Here is a 26,001-nt window from a genome sequence, read left to right as displayed (position 1 = left end):
GTATGAAACATGCTCCATAGAGAGGCAAATTTGTGTAGGCACTAGCAATATTTTAGGTGCATGCAGTAGAGGGTTAACCAGCATTTGGAAACATGTATTACTAAGGGTTCAATTAATGAACGCTTCCTTTCACATTTAGGTCAGGAAATATGGATTTTTTTTCATTTAAAAAAGTAAATAAAAATAAGGTATTTCCCCCACAGAGGTTTTTCATATTATCTGGATTTCCATAAATGAGGTGAGTAGAGTCTGGCAATTAGAAGAAAATTCTAGTTGGGGCATCTTGTGCCATATATATCAAGTGCACACTAAATGATCAGAGTAAAGTTCCTAAGCTAAGAGAATGAAACCACAGCAGACGGGCCCCAAACACAATAATATGCATTTGAACAGACCCCTTTAAAAAACAATTGCTTCTTTTGGGAGCAAAATTTAAGAAAATATCAAATTATTACTGCCACACTTGATTTTCAAACAGTCAATAGGTGAGGCTTCTGATCGCCTTATGGCTTTATTTACATAGTCTTTTTGTCTACCAAGTAAGAACGTGCTGCTGGTATTGTGACTGTGCACACTTTATTTTGAGCATATCTCAGGTAGTCCTCTGCTGACACGCGCTCCATTAATTCTAACATGATGTTGTGAAGGAGCCTTTGTCTATAGTCTCAGAGGTTGTAGAATCTAGAGCTGCCTAATCCCACCCGATTCCCCAAATATCCTATCCCATCAGCCTATGACTGAACACATTCACCCAATCACAAAACAGCTTTGACCTCTCCCTAGCTTTGATGTCTCCATAGCAGCGGCCCAGCACATCAGACGGTGAACAGCGGAGGTCCTTCCTTCTCCCACCTGGCGGCTAAGACCTGGAAACCCCTCCCCCTGCGCCTCAGAGCATCACCGTCACTCAAGCGGTCAGGAAGGACCTCCAGACCTGGATGTTCAACCAACAGGAACAGGCAGTGTGATCCCGCAGCAGGACCCCACAGTGCCTTGAGACCCTCATGGGTGAAGCAGCAGCGCTATATAAATCCTGATCGATTGACCGTTAATATGGGGCACGATTTAAACTGACAAGCATTACACCGAACTAGAGGCTTTATCAAACTCAACAATAACTTCTACATAGATCATGAATGAAATAAACATGCAGTGAGCTTGCTGGGGAGGGAGAAGGGGGATTTTAGGGTTAAACGTAAGTTAATCAATTTAGAAAAAAACAGAAGTGCCTTTCAGTTACAGGACGTGGGAAGGGGGTTGAATTGAAAAATTATAGTTGCACATTTTTGCAGGTAATAGAACTGAAAAAATATTTTTTCACGAAATCAATATATTTGGATCTATTAAAGCAGCTTGCTTGTAAAGACAATGTAAAAATAAAAAAAGGCTATGAACTAGTTTCTACCGAATGGTAAAGGACCTTCATGTCGCTGCCTTAATACAGACACTTAAAGGAACAAAATTAATTTATCCCAAATTTTGGGGACACTGTGATGCCAGATCTCTAGTATGTGGATGGCACTGCTCCTACCAAACTGGATGGTGGGTGGGCTTCAAAGATCAATTTCCGCTTTAAACAAAAATTGTTTGATAAATTATCTGCAAATTAATTTTGAAAAAAACTAAAAAAGGTACTAATCTGTGGTTGGAGAGCAAAAAACTGATGTTTGGAAAGAGTTTCTTCTTGCAGATACCTGGACTGATTAAAGAGGAAGCTATAGTAATCATTCAGCATAGCTTGGGTTAAAGGCTGCATTTTCAAACACAGCTTTCTTTTTGCTTACCTAGAAACTTATCAGGCCCTATATTGCTTCTGATTTAGTAGGTTATTTCAGCCAAGTCTGTGCAGACTCCGACATTTAGTTCACAAACATGTTCAGCGATATTGTGTTTCTTCTGGACCTAGCTGATAGTTAATGTATTCAAAAGTATTTATCTTTGCTTCTTGGCGCAGCCCTTCTAAGGATACGCTCAATCAGCCAGGAATTACCACCATGAGCACTGGATGCCAAAATATAACAAAATTCCCACCAAACTGCTAGGGTGGAAATTATCATTTGACATGGTGGAGCCAAGGAAGCACACAAAATACCGAGTATTAGCACAATTCCTGCAGGTCTACTATTATGCTGAGGGTAGGCACAATGTCCCAAGAATGACCACCTTTCAGTCAGAGCGAGCAGGATGCTAGAGACCGGCATGATCATACACTGGCTGCCCACATTATGCCAGGAATTGGAATCATTAGGCCATACAAAAGGTGAGCCCCATGACCATGATGTCCAGAAGATGCTGGGAATTGCCATATAATGTAAAGGCCACCATTTTCCAGTGACTGAGCAATAGACATCATCCAATGGAAACCATAAATAACCAAGAATGACAACCATTATGCAAGGGCCACCATGGTGTGGCAATGGGCAACATCCAACGGATGCTCACAAGTAGCCAAAAATATTCATCATTTTACCAAGGAGGCCAATAGCCCCTAGTCATACACCTTCTCATGCATGCACACCACACCTAGCTACCTCTACTCACTAGACCATCTCTAGGACACTGGACCCTCATCCAGCGCTCCAAGGAGAAGTGAGGTCTGGATCGGGCCACGTCTGGAAGTAAGGGGAGGTGGCAGGGAAGGGGGCAAGCACAGTCTGATGGTGAGAGGGACAGAAAGGAAGGGCTCATACAGATGGGAGGGGACGTGCTGGGCACATATGCGAGGACATGGTAGTTCAGCACAGTCAGGGTCATTTACTCTAAGCCATGTGTCCAGTGCAGTTGCACAGTCAACAGAGGATATTGGGGAATTGCCTGCACAGAGGACTCCTTCAATGTTGGTATTTTGCCCGTACCTAGTTATGGGGTGTACGGTGCTCCGTAGCAATGTGTCACTTAGCTCTCCAATCTCACCCACATAAAAGGTTTGCCTCAATTCCCCGCTACACTGCATCTCTGAGACGAAACCTAAGAGTTTCACAAGTGAAACTCAATGAACGCGGGACATTACCAGACATAAAGGACTTTTGAATTTGTTATGTTCATGGGAATAATAAAGCGCAGGGCACCAGTTGGTTTTATGGTGCTGAGGAGGGAAACAAAAGGGGATACTGGTGGATAGAAAATAAGATGTAGGGTCGTCAGTGAAGGAAAAAACTGGTGAGTTATGATTTAGTGGTAGGATTGTCTGAATGCTTTCATGAATTTTAAATAACAAGGTGCTGATCTTATTTCAGTGGGAAAAGAATTCCATAGATTGGGGGCAATGACATGAAAATCTAGCACCGCCCAACCTCTTCCTTTTAAACTTGGTAATTGACATATAGTTTAAGTGGGCGCTTGGAGGTGTACTTATGGAATCGGCAAGTGATAAAAGAGGGGCTTTTATGGAACAATTTGAAAAGGATGCATCTGGCTTTAAAGGTCGCTCTGTGTTCTACAGGCAGCCAGAGGATGTTTTTCTTGAAAGGGGTGATGTGGCCTTGCTTTGGTTCTTTATAGATTAGACAGGCTGCCAGGTTCTGAACAATTTGGAGCCTTCTAGTAAGGCACATGGGAAGGCCAACATATTGAGAGCAGGCATAGTCGATCCTTGAAATGACGAGGGCAATGAACACTTGGCTAAGGGAGGCGGTTCCCATGAGTGGGGTTGTGGGGGGGAGAACAGTGTGAGTGCGTGTGCAAAAGGTTACATAAATAAAAAGATTTAAAACGTATCTAGCACAACGACCTCGCTCTGGACCTCTTCTCTGCAGAAAGCGGCTGCTGGAACTTTATTGCCTAATCCTGGCGCTGCTCAGATGCCCTGATTGGAGGGAGCGGGCTCACTTGGTGATCCACAGCGCTCTGGAGGCCTGCACTTAGTGGAGAAGTGTGGCTCAATGGTTAGAGCGGCAGACCCTGATGCAGAGGTCTGGCCCGGACCACGGTTCAATTCCCGCCGCGGCGGCTCTTGGACTCAATCTCCCCGGACCTGATAATTCTCGCCTCGGTGCCTATTCTAATCATGGGTCCCACTCTGCAACTCTGGGCAATAGCTTGCTTAATCTCCACAACGTCCCCAACAACGCTAGGATGCCTGGCATTACCTTGGGGGTGCCCAGGAGTGGGCACTTCACAGGGAAAGGCCAAGAAGGGTTCCACAGCGGTATGTGCACAGCACCTTGAGACCCCTTCGGGGGTGATTTGTGCGCTATATAAAAGCACTACACATACACACTTACTCTCAACCCAGCGATCCTAAGACATCTGAGTTAAGAGGTTCAAAGTGTGCATGTGTGGCTGGCCATCGCAAGACATGTGCACTTTAAACAGTGATTTAGACAGCTCCTTCCTGATTCTGTCAGTCAGCAGCAGCCCCGCCCCCGCCCCAACGCTTGGCCTCTAGAACTTTAGCTAGATAAGGCAGGAGGGATATTGGGCATTAGTTTTTCAAGGAGAGAGTGTCTTCTCCTTGCTTTTTCTGCAGGGGGGACTACTATTGCTCTATTGCTTCCTTAAATGTGCTAGGTACCATTTACTGCCAGGCATATACAATCAAAAGTGATTTAGAATAAAAGTACTACTTCACATTTGCTCGCAGAACAGCTAATGTGGGCAGTCATGTACCTCATTTTCCTTCTTTTCTAGTTCAGTTTGCTCAATGTTCCAGGCATCAAGGAGCACCTCCTGGAATTCTTCACAGACGATATACCCTTCCGTGCTGGAAAAAAAAAGAGATATAGAAGTAGATGCATTCACACAAAACGGATGCGACAGCAAAACATGGGCAGAAAAATGGATCAAATGTATAGATTATGTTTAAATCTCTCAAAACAAGACAAATGCTGGCACTGATAAAATTACCTACAGCAGTAAACATTTCCCCACATTACCCACAAATGTCCATCAAAAGTATTCAGTGCTTGACTAATAGTTGTATGTCCTTTCCACTTTCCCATGGTATTTTATTTTATTTTTATTTTATTTTAGCTGTTTTGTAGCGCGCTCATATACTACAAGAGTGTCCTGGCGCGTAAAAGAGAAACAAGCAAGTGGCCGGAGAAAAAAGTAGAGATCTAATTTTTCTTTTTTACTATTAGTATTTTAATAAGCCATTCTGAAAAGATAAGTTTTAAGTGCCTTCTTGAATGTCACAAAATTTTCAGTTAATCTCAGGGAAAGGGGGAGGGTATTCCAAGTCCTAGCCGCGGTGACAGCAAGTGATTGGCCTCCTAAACGAACTCGCTGAAATCGGGGTACTCTTAAAAAGTTACAGTCAGCTGAACGCAAAGCCCGAGTAGGGACATAGCGGGAAAATCTTTCCCTCAAATAGGAGGGGCCAAGGTCATGAACTGCTTTAAAGGCTATAGTAAGAATTTTAAAGGTTATCCTCTGCACTACTGGCAGCCAGTGTAGTTCCTTCATGTGAGTCCGAGTACTTTCTCTATATGGCACATTGCACAGTAGGCGAACAGCCTCATTTTGGATGATCTGAAGCCTTGCGATTAAAAAAGCCGGAGAGCCACACAGCAGAGAGTTGGCATAATCGAGCCGTGATAAAATAAGGGCCCTCGCGACCGACTCTCTTGCTGAAGACGGCAGATAAGGAAAAATCTTCCTCATGGCTTTTAGGGACCCGAAGCACACCCCAGTGAGTTTTTTTATGTGTGCTTCGAATCGCAAATCCTCTCCAAACCAGACTCCCAAGTTTTTTGCAGGAATATTGACGGAGCCTGGCTGGGGAAAATCGGAAGGCCACAGAGTTTCTCTGAAGTTGGGCGAAATCTGGCCATATAGCAAGATTTCTGTTTTATCTTCATTGCACTTCAGCTGTGCTGCTGCTAACCAGTTGAACACAGCGGAGAGGCATGAACGCACAACCTCAGTGTCAGTATTCGCATCTGGCCACGTAAACAGGAGTTGCGTGTCATCCGCATACGCTATTATTTTTGCTCCCATTTGTTCAGCTAAAAAAATAAGAGGAGTGAGATATACATTAAAAAGGAGGGGGCTCAAGGTAGAGCCCTGGGGTACTCCTGTAGTAAGGGGTTTAATCGAGGATGAGTAAGGAGGAATCCAGACCTGCTGAGATCTATCTGAAAGAAAGGATTTCACCCATTCCAGAGCAGAACTCCCTATGCCGATATCGGCCAGCCGTGCCAAGAGAAGTGCGTGTGGAACAGTGTCAAACGCAGCAGAGAGGTCCAATAAAATTAGGACCGCTCTGCCGCCACTGTCCAAACACCCTCTAATCGCCTCTGTAACCTCTACCAGCGCTGTCTCTGTGCTATAGGCTGCACGAAAGCCAGATTGGGCTGGATGTAACGCCCCTGAAGTTTCCACAAAGGCATTAAGCTGGGAAAATGCAAGCTTCTCACCAATTTTAGCCATAGCTGGCAGAAGAGAAATAGGTCTGTAGTTGCTCGGCACAGCTGGATCCGCGCCTGTTTTCTTTAGTAATGGTAAAAGCTTAGCCTGTTTCCATATTTTAGGGACGGTTGCAGTAGTAAATGATAGTCCTATTATTTGGGAGACTTCAGAAGCCACTACTTCGGCTGCTTCGGCCAGCACCCGGGCCGGGCAGACATCCCCGGGAGCACCAGATTTTAATGATTTAATTGCTGCCAGGGTATCATCGACCGAAGGGGGGATAAGTCTCTCCATGATGATGATGGGTGGAACCTTAGTTTCATTGTTATCCATCATCTCATATCCTCCTCCAACTGTTCTCAAACTGTGTTGAATGTTAGCAATTTTCGTTAGGAAGAAGGAGGAGAGCTTTTCACACCACTCGGTGGAAGGACTCATAGATACCTGCTCAGCACAAGGAGAGAGAAAGCTCTTCACTATCGAAAAAATTTCCCGACTGTTGTTATTAGCTCTCTCAATTCTTTTAGAAAAAAACTCAGTTTTTGCATGTTTAATGCTAGTATAGTAATCTCGCTGAGCTGAGCGAAACACTGCTTTAGCCTGTGGACAGTAAGCTAATCTCCATGCTCGCTCCAGTTTCTTGCAAGCAAGTTTCAGAGTACGGAGGTGGGGCGAATACCATGGTTGAGAAGGAGTCATCCTATTTCTGCCTGAATCAGCCTTCTTCGAAGAAGAGGTCACCGCTGCTTTCAACCATCTGTCGTAAACCTGTAGCGCAGAATCCATATCTGCCCCTAAGATGGGTCTGTTCAAATCAAGGTAGGTCATCAAATTACCCACATTGATTTTTGGGGGGCCCATTGTTTTAGCAGACTTAGCAAGATCTCTCAAGGCGGACCAAGAGAATCTAATCAACTGATGGTCGGACCAAGTAACTGATTGTGGGGCCTCGACCATCAGTGGGAAGTTAGTGCATACAATGTCTAAGATATGGCCACCAGAGTGGGTAGGGGAGGAAACCCATTGGGTAAGGGAGGCCAGATCAAAGTAATCGTATAGCAACTTTCTTTCTCGACAATCCTGGACATCAACGTGGATATTAAAATCACCCAGCATTAAAAAGCGTGAAAACCTCAAAGCACGGGGAACAAGAGTCTCAGAGAGAGCTTTAAGAAAAGGGCCAGAAGGACCTGGAGGCCTGTAAATAAGGGAACCACCCAGTGTGAAATGAGGGGATAGACACAAGGCAAAATTTAAAAGCTCACCATCAGCTAAAATATCTGAGTCTTCCACCTTAAGAGCCCAGCATTCTCTAAAAATAATTGCTAGCCCCCCGCCCCTGCCATCCTTTCTGTCCTTCCGTTGAATTTTGAACCCTCTAGGGATTGCCAATTCAATATCAGGAGCACAGGAATCATTCAGCCACGTTTCTGTGATAAACAACAGGTCTAAAGTACCTTCTTCTAGTAGAGCGTAAATGTCAGAAGCATGTTTGCTCATAGAGCGGGCATTTATTAGAGCTGCCGAGATAGAGCCCAACTCAGAGACTGGTTCGGGACTGGCAATATCATGTATACAGCAAGTAAAACCACAGGTAGAGCACGGGGTAAGACTTACAGGGTCAAGTATAGTGCAGTTAGATCCTTTGTCTAATGAGGGGCGAAGCGCCATCAGAGACGCACGAGTATATCTAATGATAGGGCTGGGCAAGAGCGATGAAAATCCGCCAGCCCGTCCTGCGTCCGCCACGTCCGAGGCGCGGACGGGCGCAGACGGGCTGACCTTTGGCTTACCTTCGGCGCGCCTAAGGCGCGCCCGCCATGCACGACCGCTGCGCGTTGGTGCAGGCATGCTAATTTTATGCCGCGTCCTCTCTCCACCAGCTAGAACGCTGCCACCAGTTCTGCTGGGGAGAAGGACTACCCTAAAGATGGCCGCCAACCCTCGCCACAACCGAGATAGCAGCTTCGGTCAGAGGGGCCAGGAGGGGCTTTCCCCAGATAGACGGGTGCGTGAAAGCTCGCCCGCGATGAACCTGCACAATTTTAAAAGTTAATCAGAGTGAAATAACAATTTTAAAAGCAATACGATATTTGCGCTAAAATATGAACACACAGTATTAGAATCCCCGCTGTTCAAGAATGTGGCCACAAGCAAAGCGGGAGTGTCAGGGAGCTGCCACCACCCTTAAGACCCACCGCAAAGACTGTCGACCTCGGCTGAATTTATGCCGCGTCCTCTCTCCACCAGCTAGAACGCTGCCACCAGTTCTGCTGGGGAGAAGGACTACCCTAAAGATGGCCGCCAACCCTCGCCACAACCGAGATAGCAGCTTCGGTCAGAGGGGCCAGGAGGGGCTTTCCCCAGATAGACGGGTGCGTGAAAGCTCGCCCGCGATGAACCTGCACAATTTTAAAAGTTAATCAGAGTGAAATAACAATTTTAAAAGCAATACGATATTAGCGCTAAAATATGAACACACAGTATTAGAATCCCCGCTGTTCAAGAATGTGGCCACAAGCAAAGCGGGAGTGTCAGGGAGCTGCCACCACCCTTAAGACCCACCGCAAAGACTGTCGACCTCGGCTGAATTTATGCTGCGTCCTCTCTCCACCAGCTAGAACGCTGCCACCAGTTCTGCTGGGGAGAAGGACTACCCTAAAGATGGCCGCCAACCCTCGCCACAACCGAGATAGCAGCTTCGGTCAGAGATAGACGGGTGCGTGAAAATACGATATTTGCGCTAAAATATGAACACACAGTATTAGAATCCCCGCTGTTCAAGAATGTGGCCACAAGCAAAGCGGGAGTGTCAGGGAGCTGCCACCACCCTTAAGACCAAAAGCAAGGGCAAAAGCAAGGGTTCATTGTAGCTGTGATGGTAGGGTATTATTTAAGTGCATAACCATCTGTTAAAGAATACCAACTCAAACTACAACAGGAATCACATAACTTATTTGTTATTTACCAAAATTTGATCTGAACTCTGAGAAGAAAGCCATTCCTGCTATAAACTAACCCAAATTTTAATTTGTAACTCTGAGGAAAAAGACTGTGCCACCTTTGGTTAAGCCAGCCAATCAATCAATGTGAGTCACTAAATTAGTGTGAGGTATAAGCCAGGAACATGCACTTCCATAGCCACTGTCAAAATCTAAATTTACGCACCAGTTAAAACTACAAAAGACCACTTCCCACAATCCTACCACCCTTAGCCACAAGGTGGAGAATGCTTAACCAGGGTTGGCTCAGCGGTGATGGTTATTACGGTCTATGTAGGTTTCAACAGTGCTGTGGGCTAAGCTGCAGAAAATATTAACTGTATTTAGTGCCGGATGTGGCTAATCAATGTTGTTGCAGATTTGATAAACCCTGGTGTTATCCATTTTCTTTACCAGTATTTCTTGATTAACTTTTTCCAACTGCATGTCACATGGCCATTACACGTGTTAACAAGAGATACAACACACTGTGAAAGATTATTACCAATATTTTACAAAGTGCCATACGCAATCAATCTTCTCAAATGCACTAGAACTGGGATTCAATTTACAGTTTCTCTTGTTTTAGACCATAATCCCTATGCCTGTCCGATGGAGGAGTGTCTAAAGCCTTTTGTCACCAAGTATTCCCAATGTGCAGAGAAGGTGAATGAACAGAGGCCAAGTACTGTCCAAGAACTTTAAGCTGCCCTGTGTGTGAACAAAGTATTGCCAGTGGTAAACTGGCCTACGGTGCGTGGCATTGTTCATGGTGATGTGTCATCCGAACTTAAACACAACAATAATGCTGCCCATCAAAATATTAAGGCTCCCATACAGCTTATAGTGGGCGAGTACTAGCAGTTGAACAAGAGGATAGGTGGCAACACAGAGTGAGTGGGATTTACTGCGGAGATTGCGTTTAAGAGGTTGAACCATGGCTTACCATGGGTACGAAGCTGAAGATTGGTCCAAAGCTTATGATAGAGGCTTTAATGTTAATTAATCAAAAAGAGACTAGCTAGGTATAGGGGGGGTTTGACAAGATTTTTATATTTTTAAAGATCTAAGTGACTCAGTCTTGTTTTGTCAAGGGGATCTGGACTAGCTATCTGGTCCTCTCTCTCCCTCTTGATACACGAGAATATGATAGCGGTTTCCCACCCTATTCTGAATAGGGAAAGACTGAGATTAAAAAAGAGCTATCCATTTAGTTTTGAACTGGCTAAGGAGGGAGAAAGAGTAATCCCTACAACTTGCATTATTCTTTCACAGTTACGTGGGCTTGATTCTTGAAATGAATGAAACAGGATGTGCTAACGGGGCAGCACACTTAGTTAGTAGGTAAGTACCAGCAGCTTTTCCACAGGGAGAACCATCATGGGTTTTTTGGGTCAGCCAATTTAAAGTTCGGTGTGATGAAGAGAATATAAATACATTAAACAGCCATAAAGCCCCTATTACCCTGAATGTCCAGTACCCCTAATTGCGCTCTTGACAGGATCACCAATGTAAAATAATTTAAGGTAACAGCTTTAGGTCGAGTGTTTCCAAGTAAGCGCAAAAGCAAGTTGATTAAAAAGCGTTGCAAACGCAGGGCCTTTCAGGAGCCAACAAAAACGTGAAATGCAGAAATGCTCACGTGGCACTACTATCAAAAGATATCCTTGCCCATAACTGTACTTCAGAGACTGCTGCTTCTTCTGTCACTGACACCCTGGGAGAGGTCTTGTCTCAGTTGCTGATGTTAGGTTCTGACTTTAGGCGTTCAACTGAGCCATTGCCCTCACAAAAGCAGAGGCAGTGCTTACATCAAGTAGAAAGTAAGTTTAAGAAAAAAGCACTGCAATCATTGCAACGTACACTGGGTGTGAAAAGCCGCAATGAAAGTCAAATCCTGTGACAGCAGGCACGCAGTCGATGTTCAGCTTTCGGGCCACTCGATGCAAATTTGGAACATGGAGGTGGGAACAGCCTATCGGTAACATACTGGGCTTAAATAGGTACACATTTCCATATTCGTTGCGAGGAACCTGTAAATGAAGTGACAAAAAAATTACTAATCATGGAGTGTATATTCCAAACAGTCGCTCTTAGTCAGTTATAACGCTGTGACACATATGCATAGTAAAAACTAGCTTGTTTTTAAACTTTATAAACAGGGAAACTGTATAAAAAGCCCCTGTAAATGTCTGGAGGTACTGTTAATTAATGTTATGCCCTCTCTGATCATGGGCCTTCGGACGTATAACAAAGTCATACCTACCCTCCGAGAAATCTCTCATCTTCGGCTGTAAGCCCCTCTACTAAACCTGGCAAAAATGATTAAGGTCTCACATCACCTGCTGGAGGTGCATCGCCATGGTTGAGACTAGAAAGATTAGGAGATGACAGGCCTTTTTGCTACTGTGTATCGATTTGAGTCCATATTCAAAACTGTCTTAGCCCATCTACCTGTATCAACACAAGGGAAAATCCAACCATACTCTTTTGTCCTGCGCGCTCTTTACTGCTGATGCAATTTTAAACTGTGCTTATTTTAAATTTACTCGCGCTGTTGGTCATCGCGCTACAGAGCTGTTTAGGCTCAATTAAATCGCGCTGCTACCTAGGTGTCGGATTCTTAGGCCGGGGAATTAGCTCAGCTTACCTGCACCCTAATTTGGATTTCACCCGCATTTGGTAGGATACAGACAGTGTAGCGGGTCCGACAGCCATCTTGGGTGGGGGTGAAGGCTGGGAGCACTTTGGGCGCCATCTTGCTGAGGGCAAGGGACGCAGGAGGCGGACTTCCGCTCGGTCAAATACCATATAAGGATGGAGGACCAAGCGCGCAGCGGTCACGCGCAGCGGGCGCGACGTAGACGCGCCGGAGGTGCGCCAGAGGTAAGCCCGTTTGCGCCCGTTCGCGCAACGGGCGCGCACAGGGCCGCTTCCTCTGGCCATCTGCACCCTCCTCGCATGGTCTATTCTCGGGCTACCCTACTAAAATTGAGACCGAGCCGGTTGTCCTCGACTCAGAGGGCTACTGTTCCACCTCCGTTGCATTCTCTGTCCTGTGGATTGCTGAATGTTCGGTCGCTCTGTAAACACCACACAGAGATTGCCTTCCTCATCGAGTCCTCGGGGCTTGATGTCTTGTTTTTAACTGAAACCTGGACACGGGAGGACTGCCTGGTTGAATTGGGCATGGCCTGCCCTCCAGGTTTCAAAATCATCCATACCCCTAGGTTGAAGAACAGGGGTGGTGGAATTGGTGTCATCTTTAGAGAATCGCTGGGTCTGTTCCAGCTCAAAATTAGAGAGGTTTCAGGCTTTGAGCTGATAGGCTTTTCCTTCAAGGACCGGGTAAGAACGCTGCTCACGGGCGTCCTCTGTTATCGCCCGCCGGGCCCGGCACCCTCCCCATCAGTCTTTGTCGACCTGATATATGACCTCTCTAATGCTCACTCCAAGCTGCTGGTCCTAGGTGATTTCAACCAATGGCAGGGCGGCTCGTCGGAAGGGGCGTTTATGACTCTCTGCCAGGCTCTCGGCGACATCCGGCTGCAGCAATTGGTCCGATCAGCGACCCATAGGGGGGGGGTCATGCCCTTGATTTGGTCTTTGCCGATGCACAACTATTAGTGGTCAATGATATCCTATGTCAAGACTGGACGGACCACTCACTGGTTGTTTTTGCCCTCTGTATAGGGGATTATCCCTCGGGGATGCTGGTGCCGGACAGGCTAAATTGGGCAGACCTTGGTCCCGGCTACTTAAGTCTGCTCCGCTGCCCTCCTTATTACCAGATAATTTCTGCCTGAGCGATTCGGTGGAGGAAAGCTATCTCCTTTTGAGCCGGTCTATCACCAACACGTTAGACAAGGTTGTGCCCTTTCGCAAGTCACGAGCTAGACTGAATCGGGCCTGCCCCTGGTATACGGAGGAGCTGCGGCAGCTGAAGCTGAGCTGCAAACGTGCGAGAGAGCCTGGAAGAAGCAGTACTCGTCCTCAGCAAGGGCCTCGTTTAGGCTGGCTTTGCAGGGCTATAAGGCGCAGATTAAGCTGGCCAAGGCGGCCTTTCTAGAAACCACTCTGAACCAGGCGCCTAATAAGTCCCAAGCCCTGTTCAAAATCGTCAGGGATTTGACTCATCCTGCGTGCATGGCCAACACGGTCCTTGCGTCGCAGGCTCTGTGTGACTCTTTGGCAGGTGCCTTTGAGGACAAGACTGCTAAGATCCTGGAGGGTCTAAAAAACCCTATTCCTCCGAGTCTCGACTTGGGAGCTCCGGTTAGCCCGTCCAGTCGACCCCGGCCGGCTGCCTTTGGCCCCGGTCTGGGAGCTCCGGACCAGGCACCCAGTCGACCCCAGTCGAGTGCTCTAGTTCTTAGTTTGGGAGCTCCGGATACTCCTTCCAGTCGACCCCAACTAAGTCTCTTCCCCAGCCCCTCCTTTGAGGAATTCTGCAGTATGGCACATACAGTGTCATCGGGCTCTCCGCTCGATCCATTGCCACCCAAATTTTGGAAGGCCTTTCAGGCGGAACTCTTCTGTATTCCGTCTGCCTCCAATCTTTGGAATTGGCAACTGTTCCAGAGTGCTGGAAGCTGGCAGTCGTGTCACCATTGCTGAAGAAACCAACGCTGGACCCTACCTGTCTTTCCAATTATGGCCTATCTCGTTACTCCCTTTTCCTATCAAGATCGTGGAAAAATGGGTGACTTGCTCCCCGTCTGGCTTCTTGGAAGAAACTGGCTGGTTCGATGAGTTCCAGTTCGGCTTCCGCTCTGGGCATGGGACAGAGTCCGCACTGGTCACCGTACTGGACAATCTTCGTTCACGTGTCGACAGTGGTCGGGCAGCCTTTTTGGTGCTGCTCGACATGTCGGCCGCATTCGATACGGTGTGCCATCGGACCCTCATTAGGAGACTTGAGGAGTGTGGGGTCACAGAGAAGGCTAGAGACTGGCTGACATCTTATCTCAGCAACCGGCAGCAGCTGGTTGCGCTTCCTCCATTTCAATCGGAGCCACGGAAAGTAGGGCAGAGGGTTCCACAGGGCTCGGCCATCAGCCCTATACTCTTTAATCTGTACCTTCGCCCTTTGGTCTGGCTTATAAAATCTTTCGGCATCTCGGCCTGTAATTACGCCGATGACACCCAGCTGGTCTTTTCCCTGGAAGGTAATAACGCGGTTCCGCTGGAGACTTTTCATCGCTGTATGGCAGCCACAGCAGATTGGCTGCGGGCCAACTCTTTACAATTCAATAGCACTAAGACCGAGGTGCTCTATTGCTCCATTGATCGGATTCCGCGGACACTTCCGGAGAATTTTAGGCCAGCTACCTTCCCTGAACCAGTATCAGGTGCGGAGTCTGCCCGTAATTTGGGGGTGATTTGCGGCCCAAATTTACAACTTGACATGCACGTCCATAAGACCGTCGCTTCATGCATGATGTTGCTACGCATGCTGCGTAAAGTTCTGTCCCTTCTCCCCACTCAAGCTAGACCAGAAGTAGTTCGCGGGATCATACTGAGTCGTATAGACTACTGCAATGCGCTGCTTCTGGAAGCACCAAAAAATCTGTTGTGGAAGCTACAGCGGGTGCAGAATATGGCTGCCAAGTGGTCTCTTTCTCGCCCTAATTTCAGCTCTTCCACTCAAGATCTAATGGACCTACATTGGTTGCCGGTACATTCGCGTGTACTGTACAAAGCGGCGTGCCTGGTGTTTAAGGCGGTACATCAACAGGGCCCAGTGCCCTTACAGAATATGTTCGTCTGGTACTCGGCCCCGCGGCTCCTTCGCTCCTCTTCGGCGCAACTGCTTGTGGTCCCAAGGTTCCAAAGAGTTAGGATGGGTGGCCGCTTGTTTAGTGTAGCAGCGGCCAAACTTTGGAACTCCCTGCCCCTCTCGCTGAGAAGCCATAGGGAATACCTCTTGTTTAGGAAGGCGCTAAAAACGCATCTCTTCCCTAGAAATGCCTGAGCAGTGAAAGCATGGCTGTCTGAATCTAAGAGCCAGGATGCCCTTTGGGTGACAGGTCTGCGCTCTACAAGTACACCTACATACTTAACCCTTTCTTTGACAGAATGTTCGCGGTTCATTTTGACCCGATTTAGGTTAGGCATCCTCTTTAGGGCCCTAAGCTTCCCCGCAATGAATTGTTGGACCTGTAATCTCACTAAATGCCCATGTGATGACCAATCGGAACAGTCCGACATCCATGTCACTTTTTTCTGTAAATATTATACGTTACCCAGGAAAAGATTGATTATTCCAATTCTAAGGGAAATGGGTGTGAGACGTTGTAGGGTTGCCTTCCTGGAACTCCAGAAACTAGATGTTATTTTTAATGTTGCCTGCATCTCTGAATTTTTTAGCAATGTTTTTAGATTACGTAAATCAATTTGCACTTAAATTTAATCCATGTTTAACCTGTATTCTTCTTCCTGTTTGTATTATGTATTGAGTTTGACACTGTATTATCATGAACAGTTTTTTTTATGTACTTTTATGGTTATTCTTTTAACCGAATAAAGTCAAATTGAATTGAATTGAGTCCATATTCAGCAGGCGGCTTCCCTTGTATGTTTCAGAAGGAGCCGAAGACCAATCTCTTGAAACAACACCTTGCTGCATTGTGTTTGCCAGTGGGATGGACTCTGTCTGACAGAAGCAACCCTGCCCACGCTCATCTCATAGATTCTATTGCCTTTTTTGTCCCCTGTGCTCTCCAATTCTTTACTATGAACTTCAATCATCTACCCCATCAATGTAACCCCTCCACACCTGCTCATCTTCTGTAATGCACCCGTTTTGTACAAATTCTTTATTGCAAACCCTCACCCCTTTATATTTTTGTTGTGTAGCTAGGTGCACGCAACATAAAGGACATTTATTCAAAATTGAAAAATGGGGAATTACTAAAAGGTGAAAAAACAGACAAGACACTACGGTATAGTATCTGCACTGTCATGTATAGAGACACTGGCCATTTAAATGCACTAGAATCCCAAACCTTGCCACCAACAGCCACAGGAGGCTGGTACTCCTCCGTCTGCCAGAGACCATATATTGGCAGGTCATCACGATCTTGATTTTCAGGGTCAGCCAACCTCGCCTTCCTTGCCCGGTTGGATTGTCCTTTCACCATCTGTTCAAAGAGAGATAATGCCACTTAGTAATCAACTCCATTGCATATTCAGTCAAGCCATTAAACTGGGGCTGGAGGGCTTTGCCATACAACAGTGCGGGAGGTGGATGATGTTAACGGACATATAAATCTCCTACAACGTGTAAATAATTCCTCGTTCAGCAAAGCAGAGAGACTACATTTTTACAGGAACAGATTGATGCTAATGTGAAAGACTAGACAAAACATCTGCAACAAAAGAATGTGAGGCTTCCCTGGGAAAAGAAAAAAAAATGGAGAAATCTTGATCATCAATTGTGCAGTTTCACAGCACAAATTTAAATTCTGTGTAGCTGCAGATTGTACTCCATCTTTTCGGTGATGAGCATGAGCGAGATGTAAATGAGAGCACATAGTAAATCTCTGCTGGTGGAAGCTGAAATGTAGGCTGGACAGTCTGGACCAAATAACCAGCCACCTTCCAGGGTAAAGCAATGACTAAGTACCTGCTCTGGAGCTTAATGGAAAAAAGAGGCACAAGCAACACCTTTGCTGGCTCAGAACATAAATGTCTAACTAGAGGTTACAGACAGGCTGGTGAGATGGTTGCAGCATCCTGATGTATCAAGACTGAAAGAACACCAATGGATACTGCTCTTGATAAACAGAAGCCTTTCCTTAAACTAGAGACTGGAATGCAGACGGTATAGAGCAAAATCACGATTCATCAGATACATTAACGGAATGTGAGAATCGTTGAAGATATCTGAACAGTCAACCTGATTAGAAAGTATGTACTGAAGAGCAACATAAAAAAAATGGATAATCAAATGAGAATATCTAATGTGAGAGTGGTAGCACAAAACATTTGATAATGAGCAGCTATCAGGAGCCTAATAATTCTCAGAGAGTGGTTAAATACTACATAATATAAATAAGGAAGGTGCCATTATCGAGGCATTGGGAATGTAGTGACCAACTCTGATGGTGAAAACAGAGGAAAGAAGGTGGCGAGCTTTCAAGAGTAAACAATACTTTTACAGAGCCTCCCCATCCTTCCATTTCCAAATGTTAAGCAGCACAGAAGTAAGACAGTTGAGTCAGAGGAAAAGAATTTCAGTCTAATCCAGAAGGCCTGGCTGTTTTACAAAATACAACTCAGTGCGTCCTAAGGCAGCTCAGGTATGCTAATAGTTGTCCATCAAGGGGCTCCCAACAATATGGAGACACATTATACAAAATAAAAAATCCAATACAATGCGGCAGAAAGAAGGAGTTGCATGCATCCAGTGTTGCTAAGAGATGCCAGGAACTCAACTATCCTCAACCATCCAGCAAACAGCACATTATCAATGTAAAAGTTGTGCCTCTGGCCTCATTTCAATGTCTCTTACATTAATTTCATACTCCTATTAGCCAATGATTTCAGATTGCCTCCACATTGTCCAACAGGACAGTAGACAAACCCCTAGATACCCTACTGTTCAACCTCACACCATGGCATGGATGAGAACATCCAAAATATGTTATAGACACTATCAGGCTGTGGTCTGCAGTGAAAACACTGGTCACTACGGAATGGCACGGCTAAGAACCAGACAGCACACACTCTCTGGGACACGGATTCACCCTTCAGTTTTCTTACTTCGGGCAGGGAGAAAAAAATTTCATTACAAGACCAGAGGCTACCATTATGCATTATTCCTTTAATGCAACTTCAAGCAGCCATTTTAAAGTTAATACATCACTAACAAAGCTCTAGAATACTCATAGGTATGGCAACAAGGCTAGATAGATCTGCCTCTTTTAAATGTGGCTTCAAGCAGATAAGTTCTGTTTTTCATTGCTCTCTATATTTTGTCAATGTTGCATTGTATTGCGTTTAATCTCGATTATACCTTAGATTATAGCTATAGCATTTACTGCTATCATCGTTTTCGGGTTAACATTTTTATTTTGCTGTTTATTAATATTTCGGGCTTCTGCTGCTCCCAACATACCTCAGCGCTCCTGTCGCCTCCACCGAGTCTTGTGCACCCTTTCGGAAGAGAGACATCACTCTCCCTTTCCGATTTCTGCTTTTCTTTCACTTTTTTTCCTGACAGCAAGACTTTGCAAATCGTTGCGGTCCGGGCACGGCCCTCCTCATGCTCGTATTTACGCAGCATGGGCCGGGCCAGGACACCTTTGCTCTCCGGTTTCATCCTGGTTCCTCCTTTTGGCCCGTACGGGCTTCTCTGCTTTTCAGGCCTTCATAAAGCCAGGGTCTCTCCTATTTTAGAAGAGAGACCCTTAGCGAGCACAGAGTGACATGCTACGCTTCCTTGACGAAGCGTGCGTAGGGGCGGTGCCCTGAAGGCATCTTCCTTCAATATTTACATTGCTTTGCCTAGCAACGCATACGCCTATTGCATACAGCTGATCGCTCACGCGGTCTCTTGACGTTGAGACGCTAGCCATCAGTTAAGTCAGATTTTATTCTTTGGAAAGAGATTAAGCATAAACATTTTTTTTTTTAATTCTTTATTCGAATTCCATGAATTCATTAAAGTACATACAAACCAACATAAAACAATTAATATTACTACATTAATAGATTAACCAGTCTATATTATTTAATCACCCGACTAAACGCTTGAAGCATACATTTTATTCTAAATATTACCCAATGCCCTACAATAATAAGTGTTAACACCCTTTTCAAGGACTTAACCCCCTGTGATTCAATGTTTTACTATGTCTGACGTTGATTCAGACGATTCACAAGCCCAGGCTTCTACTTCCAACCCTAATGAGGAAATAATTAAAAACAATTATACAAAAAGAAATGCGCTCATGCATGAGGGAGACTATAAGTCAAATTGTTGCCGGAAAAAGACCCCTACCTGAATCTACCAACTCTCTATGAAGTGCACATTGACGATTTAACTAAATGTGGGAGCAAAAGATCAAGGAAAAGCAACAATTTAGATAGGGAGAGCACATTGAGCACACTGGGAGGTCCAAGCACCTCACAATTATTGGGAGGCTTATGCACCTCACACCCTAAAGGAGGACTAAGCGCCTCAAAAACTAAGGGAGGCCTAAGTGCCCCAAAAATATCTGGTGTCCATAGCGGCACAACCTATCCCGAAGCCCTAAGCGGCTCACTTCATTCAAGTGCCCAATATTACCCCCACTTAATGGATGATGATGATCAAGGAACAACAGAATCCCGGGACAAATACATCCTTGACCTGGACCAGGATGATAATGACCCCGATTTTGCTCTCTCAGATGACTAACTCCCCTCTTCCTCTAAGGAAATAGTCAATGATCCCTTGGGTGAGGAAATCTTCTCCCCTTATAACATTAAACACCCTAAGAGTTCCCAATGGTGGCCTCAAAACCACATGGCCAAGTTTATAAAGAGGTGGAGAAGAAACCCCCTTGAAAAGAGACACAAGGAATATCCTTAAAGCCGAATGCCCAAGACCTATGGTCCAAGATAAAATTTGTCTCACTCCAAACCTGGGCCCAGAACTTATTAAGTTCTTATTTAAACTGGACAGGGACCCTAGGAAGGGGATGAAGCACTCCCTCAAAACCTCCCAAGACCGCATGCTCGATATGCTAGGTCCCTTGTGCAGAATTATTGATTTAATTGAAGAGAGCCATAATAATGGCTCTTCACCAAACATCGATTTGTTGAGGGGTTGGAGCAAGAGGACACTCATCCTCCTCACAACGCTTTTTCAACAATCCACACCGAAAGAAGCAAAGTGGTTTTATCAAAAATTGACCATAAACTCTGTGACATGGCCGAAAAGGAACCCTCTGCCAACCCAAACGGACTTCTTTTTGGGGAGGAGATGATCAAGGGACTAGGCAAATACATGGCAACATTCACTGCACTGGATAAGGCGCAAATTAACATGCGCAGAGTTTTTAACCTGTGTTTTTGCTAGGGCCGGCAGAAGGGTCGCTCTACCAGCCGTCCCTACCAAATACCCTTCTACAGACAATTGGGTTTTGGTCATCCCTACCAGTCCAATCCCAGCTTCTACCCTCAGACCCTTCCGTTCAAGAGGCTTCAGAATCAGAGGTCAGAACTCCTCCAATACTCCAAGTAAGTACCTTTGCACCTCATCCTTCCTTTTCAACGAGGAAAGTGGTTGGTCGCCTAAAACACTTTTTACACCTGCAAATAAATTGCACAACACCCTTGGGTTCTACAGACAGTCCAGGGTTTCAAAATAGATTTGATAGAAAAACCCCAAACAAGTTACAACACACAGAGTGTTACATCTAACCCAAGAACACTGTTCTATTGTAGCAGAGGAAATAAACTCAACGTTGGTGAAGGGAGCAATTGTAGAGGTCCCCTCAGAATGACGGAATTTACTGAGCAATATTTTCCTGGTGGAGAAGAACGACAAAGAGTGGAGACCGGTAATAAATGTCAGAGAACTGAACAAATCTCTCACCAACAGACATTTCAAGATGGAAGATATCCATTTCCTCAGGGACATGCTTTAAGAAAAAGACTGATTAGTCAAACTAGACCTAAAGGATGCCAACTTTACAATTCCAATGGCGCAAGACTCCCAGTCCCATCTCCAATTTACCTGGAACAATCACCTATACCAGCTCCAAACTATTCCCTTCGGTCTATCCTCTGCCCCGTGGTGCTTCACCAAAGTTATGAAGCCCATTACCTCAGTTCTGAGGGAAAGAGTTATCTGCCTTATAATCTATCTAGATGACATTCTCCTCATGTCTCAAAACCATTCTCAAATTCTAAAAGGACTTGAATACTAAGGTAAAATTAATAGGTGAGTACAGGTTTTATTATAAACAAAGAAAAAACTATCATGACTCCCTCGAGGTCTATAGAGTTCCTGGGCTTTACAGTGGACACCGTGATGTCTATGCTGCTACTTTCCCAGAAAAAGATATCCAAGATTCGAAAGGAGATACGTCATGTCCTGAAACTGGATCTGTTCACCTTAAGAGAACTAGGCAGACTCCTCGGCCTCCTCTCATCATCAATCCACTCACTTTTCCTGGGTCCTTTACACTATCGGGCCCTTCAAAGGCTGAAAGGCAGAGCTCTCCGGTCTGGCCTTTGGTACGGAGACAAAATTTGCCTAGATTTGGAAGCAAAGACAGAACTGGCTTGGTGGTTAGAAAATCTGGACACATGGAATGGCAAAGCCATATTTGGCATTTCCCCAGAATTTGTCCTGGAATCAGACGCCTGCCTTCATGGCTGGGGTGTTTGCTTTCAGAATCAGAACACGGGAGGCTCATGGTCCTATTTCAAGAGTACAAACTACATACATTTTCAGGAGTTAACCGCCGGGTTTTATGCCCTTATGAGTTTCAAGCAATCCCTTCAAGGGAGGTCGGTCATTCTCAAGATGCACAACATGTCAGCCGTAGCCTACATAAATCGCCTAGTGGGCACCAAGTCACCAGACCTCTCCAACCTAGCAAAAAAGCTATGGATGTTCTGCCTAGAAGACAAAATATCAATAAGAGCAGAATACCTTCCAGGACAAATCAATGTTTGTGCGGACTGGAATTCCAGATTCCTAGTTGATCACACCGACTGGAAACTGAACACAAACGTGTTAAAAAAAGACATTACCTTTGGGGTCCCTTAGAAGTAGACCTCTTTGTGAGCAGACTGATGTTCCAACTATGCAAATACTTCAGCTGGATACCGGACCGAGTGCTTTGGCAGTGAATACCTTCCTTCAACTCTGGAAAGGAATTCGGGTATTCTCTCTCCCCCCCCCCCCCTTTGCAATGATCGAACGCGCCCTGCTGAAATTGAGAATGAAACAATGTTCAATAATCCTAATAACACCCTTTTGGCTGTCCCAACCTTGGTTTCCAATGACCATGGAGTTAACTTACGAAATACTCTTTATTCTCCCAGCTTCACCAGGCATCCTAAAAGAAATAGATGGTTTAGAACATCTCCTTCTTCAGAACGGGACTTTGAACCTTCTTGCCTGGAAAGTGTCAGGTGAGCCAATGAAATGTGACTTTTGGGCGCAGGCTTCTTCTCTCCTACAAGAATGCTGGGCCCCCGGTACACACTATAGATACAACTGTATCTGGAAAAGATGGGTTCGTTGGTGCTTGGAAAGGAACCTGGATTACGTGGAGTCTCCTATCGTACATGTAGCCAACTTTCTTGTCGAACAATTTGAAAGAGGTCTTACTTATAGATCAATTAACTGCTATAGATCTGCCATTTCTGCAGGTCACTCCCTTTTAAATGGTAGCTCTATTGGTAAGAATTCTTGAAAAGCATCAGGCTTAAAAGACCTCCTAAACACGAAACACTATGGGACGTAAAATTATTACTTGACCTATTTTGTAACTGGCCCAACAGGGCTCGAAAAATCATATACAATCCACTAGACCTGCAGGTCTAGTAACCTACAAAATCTCCTAGGCCTAAATGAAATGCACTTAGCCTCCAACTCTGAAAGCTGAGCAAATGTGACAAGTTAACGAGGTTTAAAAGCATTTTCATTGCTCATTTACTTTGTGAGCAATAAAGATGCCTTTAAATCTTGCCATTGTGTCACATTTCCTCTGGTTTCCGAGGCAGAGGTCAAGTGTCAGTTTGTATTCCTACTTGCCAGAAAGGGCGAGAAGGACCAAAAAATAGCTCGCCCTGAACTAAATTCACTCGAGTAAATTTTGAGCCCTGCCCAATAATAATCTGCTAGATAATAACAAAAACCTTTCTATTAAACTAGCTTTTCTCCTGCTTCTAATATCCTGTTGTAGGGTTTCAGATGTCAAAGCACTGGAAATAACCAATAGATCATATGACTCCTTTGGTGTCAGATTTGAAATTATCAAAAGAACTAAAACCATGTCGGACATAATTTTTTACCCTAGGTTTGATGCTTGCTCAAAGTAGCCTGTATGACGGAGTGTGTTATATTCACTTTAAGTACATTTCCTTTCTGTACTATTATTTATATATTAAGTGTCTCGTGGTTGCAATCACGAGACGTGTTCCATGTACTGTGTTCCAGAACCATGCCTTTCAGTCGTGGAGATTCTCTGAACGTCACTCTGGACGTTGGCTCCTTCACGACTGGAAGGCTCTGGTTGTGGGTGTTATGGACTTAATTGAATTACAATTAAACCCACATCTGAATCACCTTCAAGCATCCGGTGCTTTATTTAACATATTGGCGGCAAGGGTGGGATACGAACCCACGCGTGCAAAGCATTCTTTTTGCCTACAGCATTGACTTACATTACGCACAAGCGTTCATCTATGCAAAGCCTCTCTTCTTTTATTTAATTACAACCCTAAACAAAGAAAGTTGTTTTCACCATGGCTTCTTCTCAACAGTTTCAAACGCCAGCTCCATTATTACAGACTCCGGGAAAACCTCCTCTCATTTGGCGCAACTGGCTCAAAGGTTTTGAGAACTATTTAATAGCTATTGACGCTACTAAATATGATCCTCCTCGCAAGGTCGCTATTCTTTATGGTTGCCTAGGAGTTGCTGCTCAACAAGTTTTTGAAAACCTTCCTCATATTTCTTCTCCTTCTGGTGAATCTGGTGACAATTGGAACGTCTATCAAGAAGCCATTGCTCGTCTCAAACAATATGACGATGAACCTAGTATCGTTTTGGAACGTCATAATTTTTTCAAGCGCAAACAAAGTATTGATGAGAGCGTTGAAGACTATATTGCTCAACTCAGAATTCTGGCATCCACCTGTGACTTTGGCGCTAGTACAGATGCTTCTATCAGAGACCAGTTCATTTTTGCTTGTTTTTCTAAAAAAAATCCAGGAACGTTTGTTGAGCTGTAAAAATCCTTCTTTAACAGAAACAATTGATATCGCAAAAGGGATTGAGCGAGCAACTTATTCCTCTAAAATTTTACAAGAAAGCATCTCTCAACCTTGTGTTCATTTGGTTGATCAAGCTTCTAATTTCACTTCTATTGACCTTGTTAACAATTCTTCAAGACAACAAAACAGGAAACCTCTCATTTGCTATAGATGTGGGTCAAGAAACCATCTTGGCAATTCTCCCTCTTGTCCTGCATCTGGAAAAAAATGTTCTTCTTGCAAGAAAATTGGTCATTTTCCATCTGTGTGCAGGGGTCGCAAAAAATGTATAAGAGTCAATAATATTGAATTTCAAGAGAATTTAGAGTCTTGCTCCACCAGACTCAATGATGTCATGTTGTCTATTGAATGTGATTCTCTTGAATTTTCTAACATTAAGAGTCCCTTGTGTGAATTGTTAATTGGTACAGTTTCAATCAAAGTCAAAGCTGATTTTGGTTCTCCCATCACCATTTTATCAGATCTCACGTTTTATGCTAATTGGGGTCAAAAAGTTGTTCTTTCCAAATCAGATGTCAACCTGAAGGCTTTCAGCGAGAAGGACATCGATATGCTGGGTTTCTTTTATTCAAACATTGCTTGTCTTGGCAGATACACCTTCACCAAAGTCTATGTTGCTCTTAAGGGCAGAGATATCGTAGGTTGGTTTGACTTAGCCAGAATGGGTTTGATTCTCAAACCTGGCTCTGATCAACCTATTGCTTTAGGTGATATCCCTCATGACTACTACACTAGTCATGATTCTGGGAACTTTCATATTTCAGATCTTTCCTTTCCCATAGTCAAAATGGACAATTTACTAAGTTCTTTTCCAAACTTATTTAAAGATAAGGTTGGTACAGTTCTTGGTTTTAAGCATGAGATTAGACTTAAACCCAATGCTCAACCCGTTATTCACAAAGTTCGTTCTCTTCCTTTGAGTGCAAGAGATGAACTAAAAGGTGTTTTGAAAAATGTATGTGATGAAGGAATCATTGCTCCCTGTGACTCGTCAGAATGGGTTTCCCCAATAGTTTTAGTTCGTAAAAAAACTGGCGAGGTGAGATTGTGTGCTGATTTACGCTCACTGAATAACAATATCATCGTGGATTGTCATCCACTTCCCAAAATTCATGACTTATTGGCTAACTTGGGTGGGGCTAAATTTTTCTCTCTCCTGGACCTTAGGTCTGCTTACCACCAAATTCCCTTGTCCCTTAAGTCTCAAGAATGAACAACCTTTATCACTCCCTTTGGTGCTTTCAAGTATCTTAGACTTCCTTTTGGCTTGGCCTCGGCAGCCAGCATTTTTCAAAAACTGATGGACAACTTGTTTCAAGACATTCCTGGCGTGCAAGCGTATCAGGACGATATTTTGATCTACGCTAACGACACTTCTCAGCATAATCACACTCTTAACACTCTTACAAGTGTTGGAAAAAGCTGGTATGACTGTTAGACATGACAAATGTAAGTTTGGAGTCCAAGAACTAGATTACTTGGGTCATTCCCTTTCTCCCAATGGCATTAAACCCAAATTCTCCTTAATTAAAGCTATCAGAGATGCCAAACCTCCTAAGGATAGAGATGCTCTTCGCTCCTTTCTGGGTTTATCAGAATACTACGCCAGGTTTGTGCATGGTTACGCACAGATTGTTGAACCTTTGAGAGCACTCTTAAGGAA

The 26,001-nt window shown here is 44.7% G+C and overlaps 1 protein-coding gene across 1 annotated transcript in view; it reads right to left on the bottom strand.

The window, feature by feature from the left end:
* The window catches only part of XPC (XPC complex subunit, DNA damage recognition and repair factor), an 86,606-nt gene that overhangs the window by 5,565 nt on the left and 55,040 nt on the right, over positions 1–26,001 (bottom strand). Inside the window, exons 12-14 of the mRNA XM_086939261.1 lie at positions 16,340–16,474; positions 11,196–11,365; positions 4,609–4,702 (exon numbers count right to left, since the gene is read on the bottom strand). Of these exons, the coding sequence (XP_086795387.1) occupies positions 4,609–4,702; positions 11,196–11,365; positions 16,340–16,474 (399 nt within the window). The remainder of the gene's footprint in view (positions 1–4,608; positions 4,703–11,195; positions 11,366–16,339; positions 16,475–26,001) is intronic.

The sequence above is a fragment of the Lissotriton vulgaris genome, chromosome 9 (genome assembly GCF_964263255.1).
Source record: "Lissotriton vulgaris chromosome 9, aLisVul1.2, whole genome shotgun sequence".
Taxonomy (NCBI): domain Eukaryota; kingdom Metazoa; phylum Chordata; class Amphibia; order Caudata; family Salamandridae; genus Lissotriton; species Lissotriton vulgaris.
Note: the sequence above shows the minus strand (reverse complement) of the source record. Positions and strands in the feature narration are given on the sequence as shown.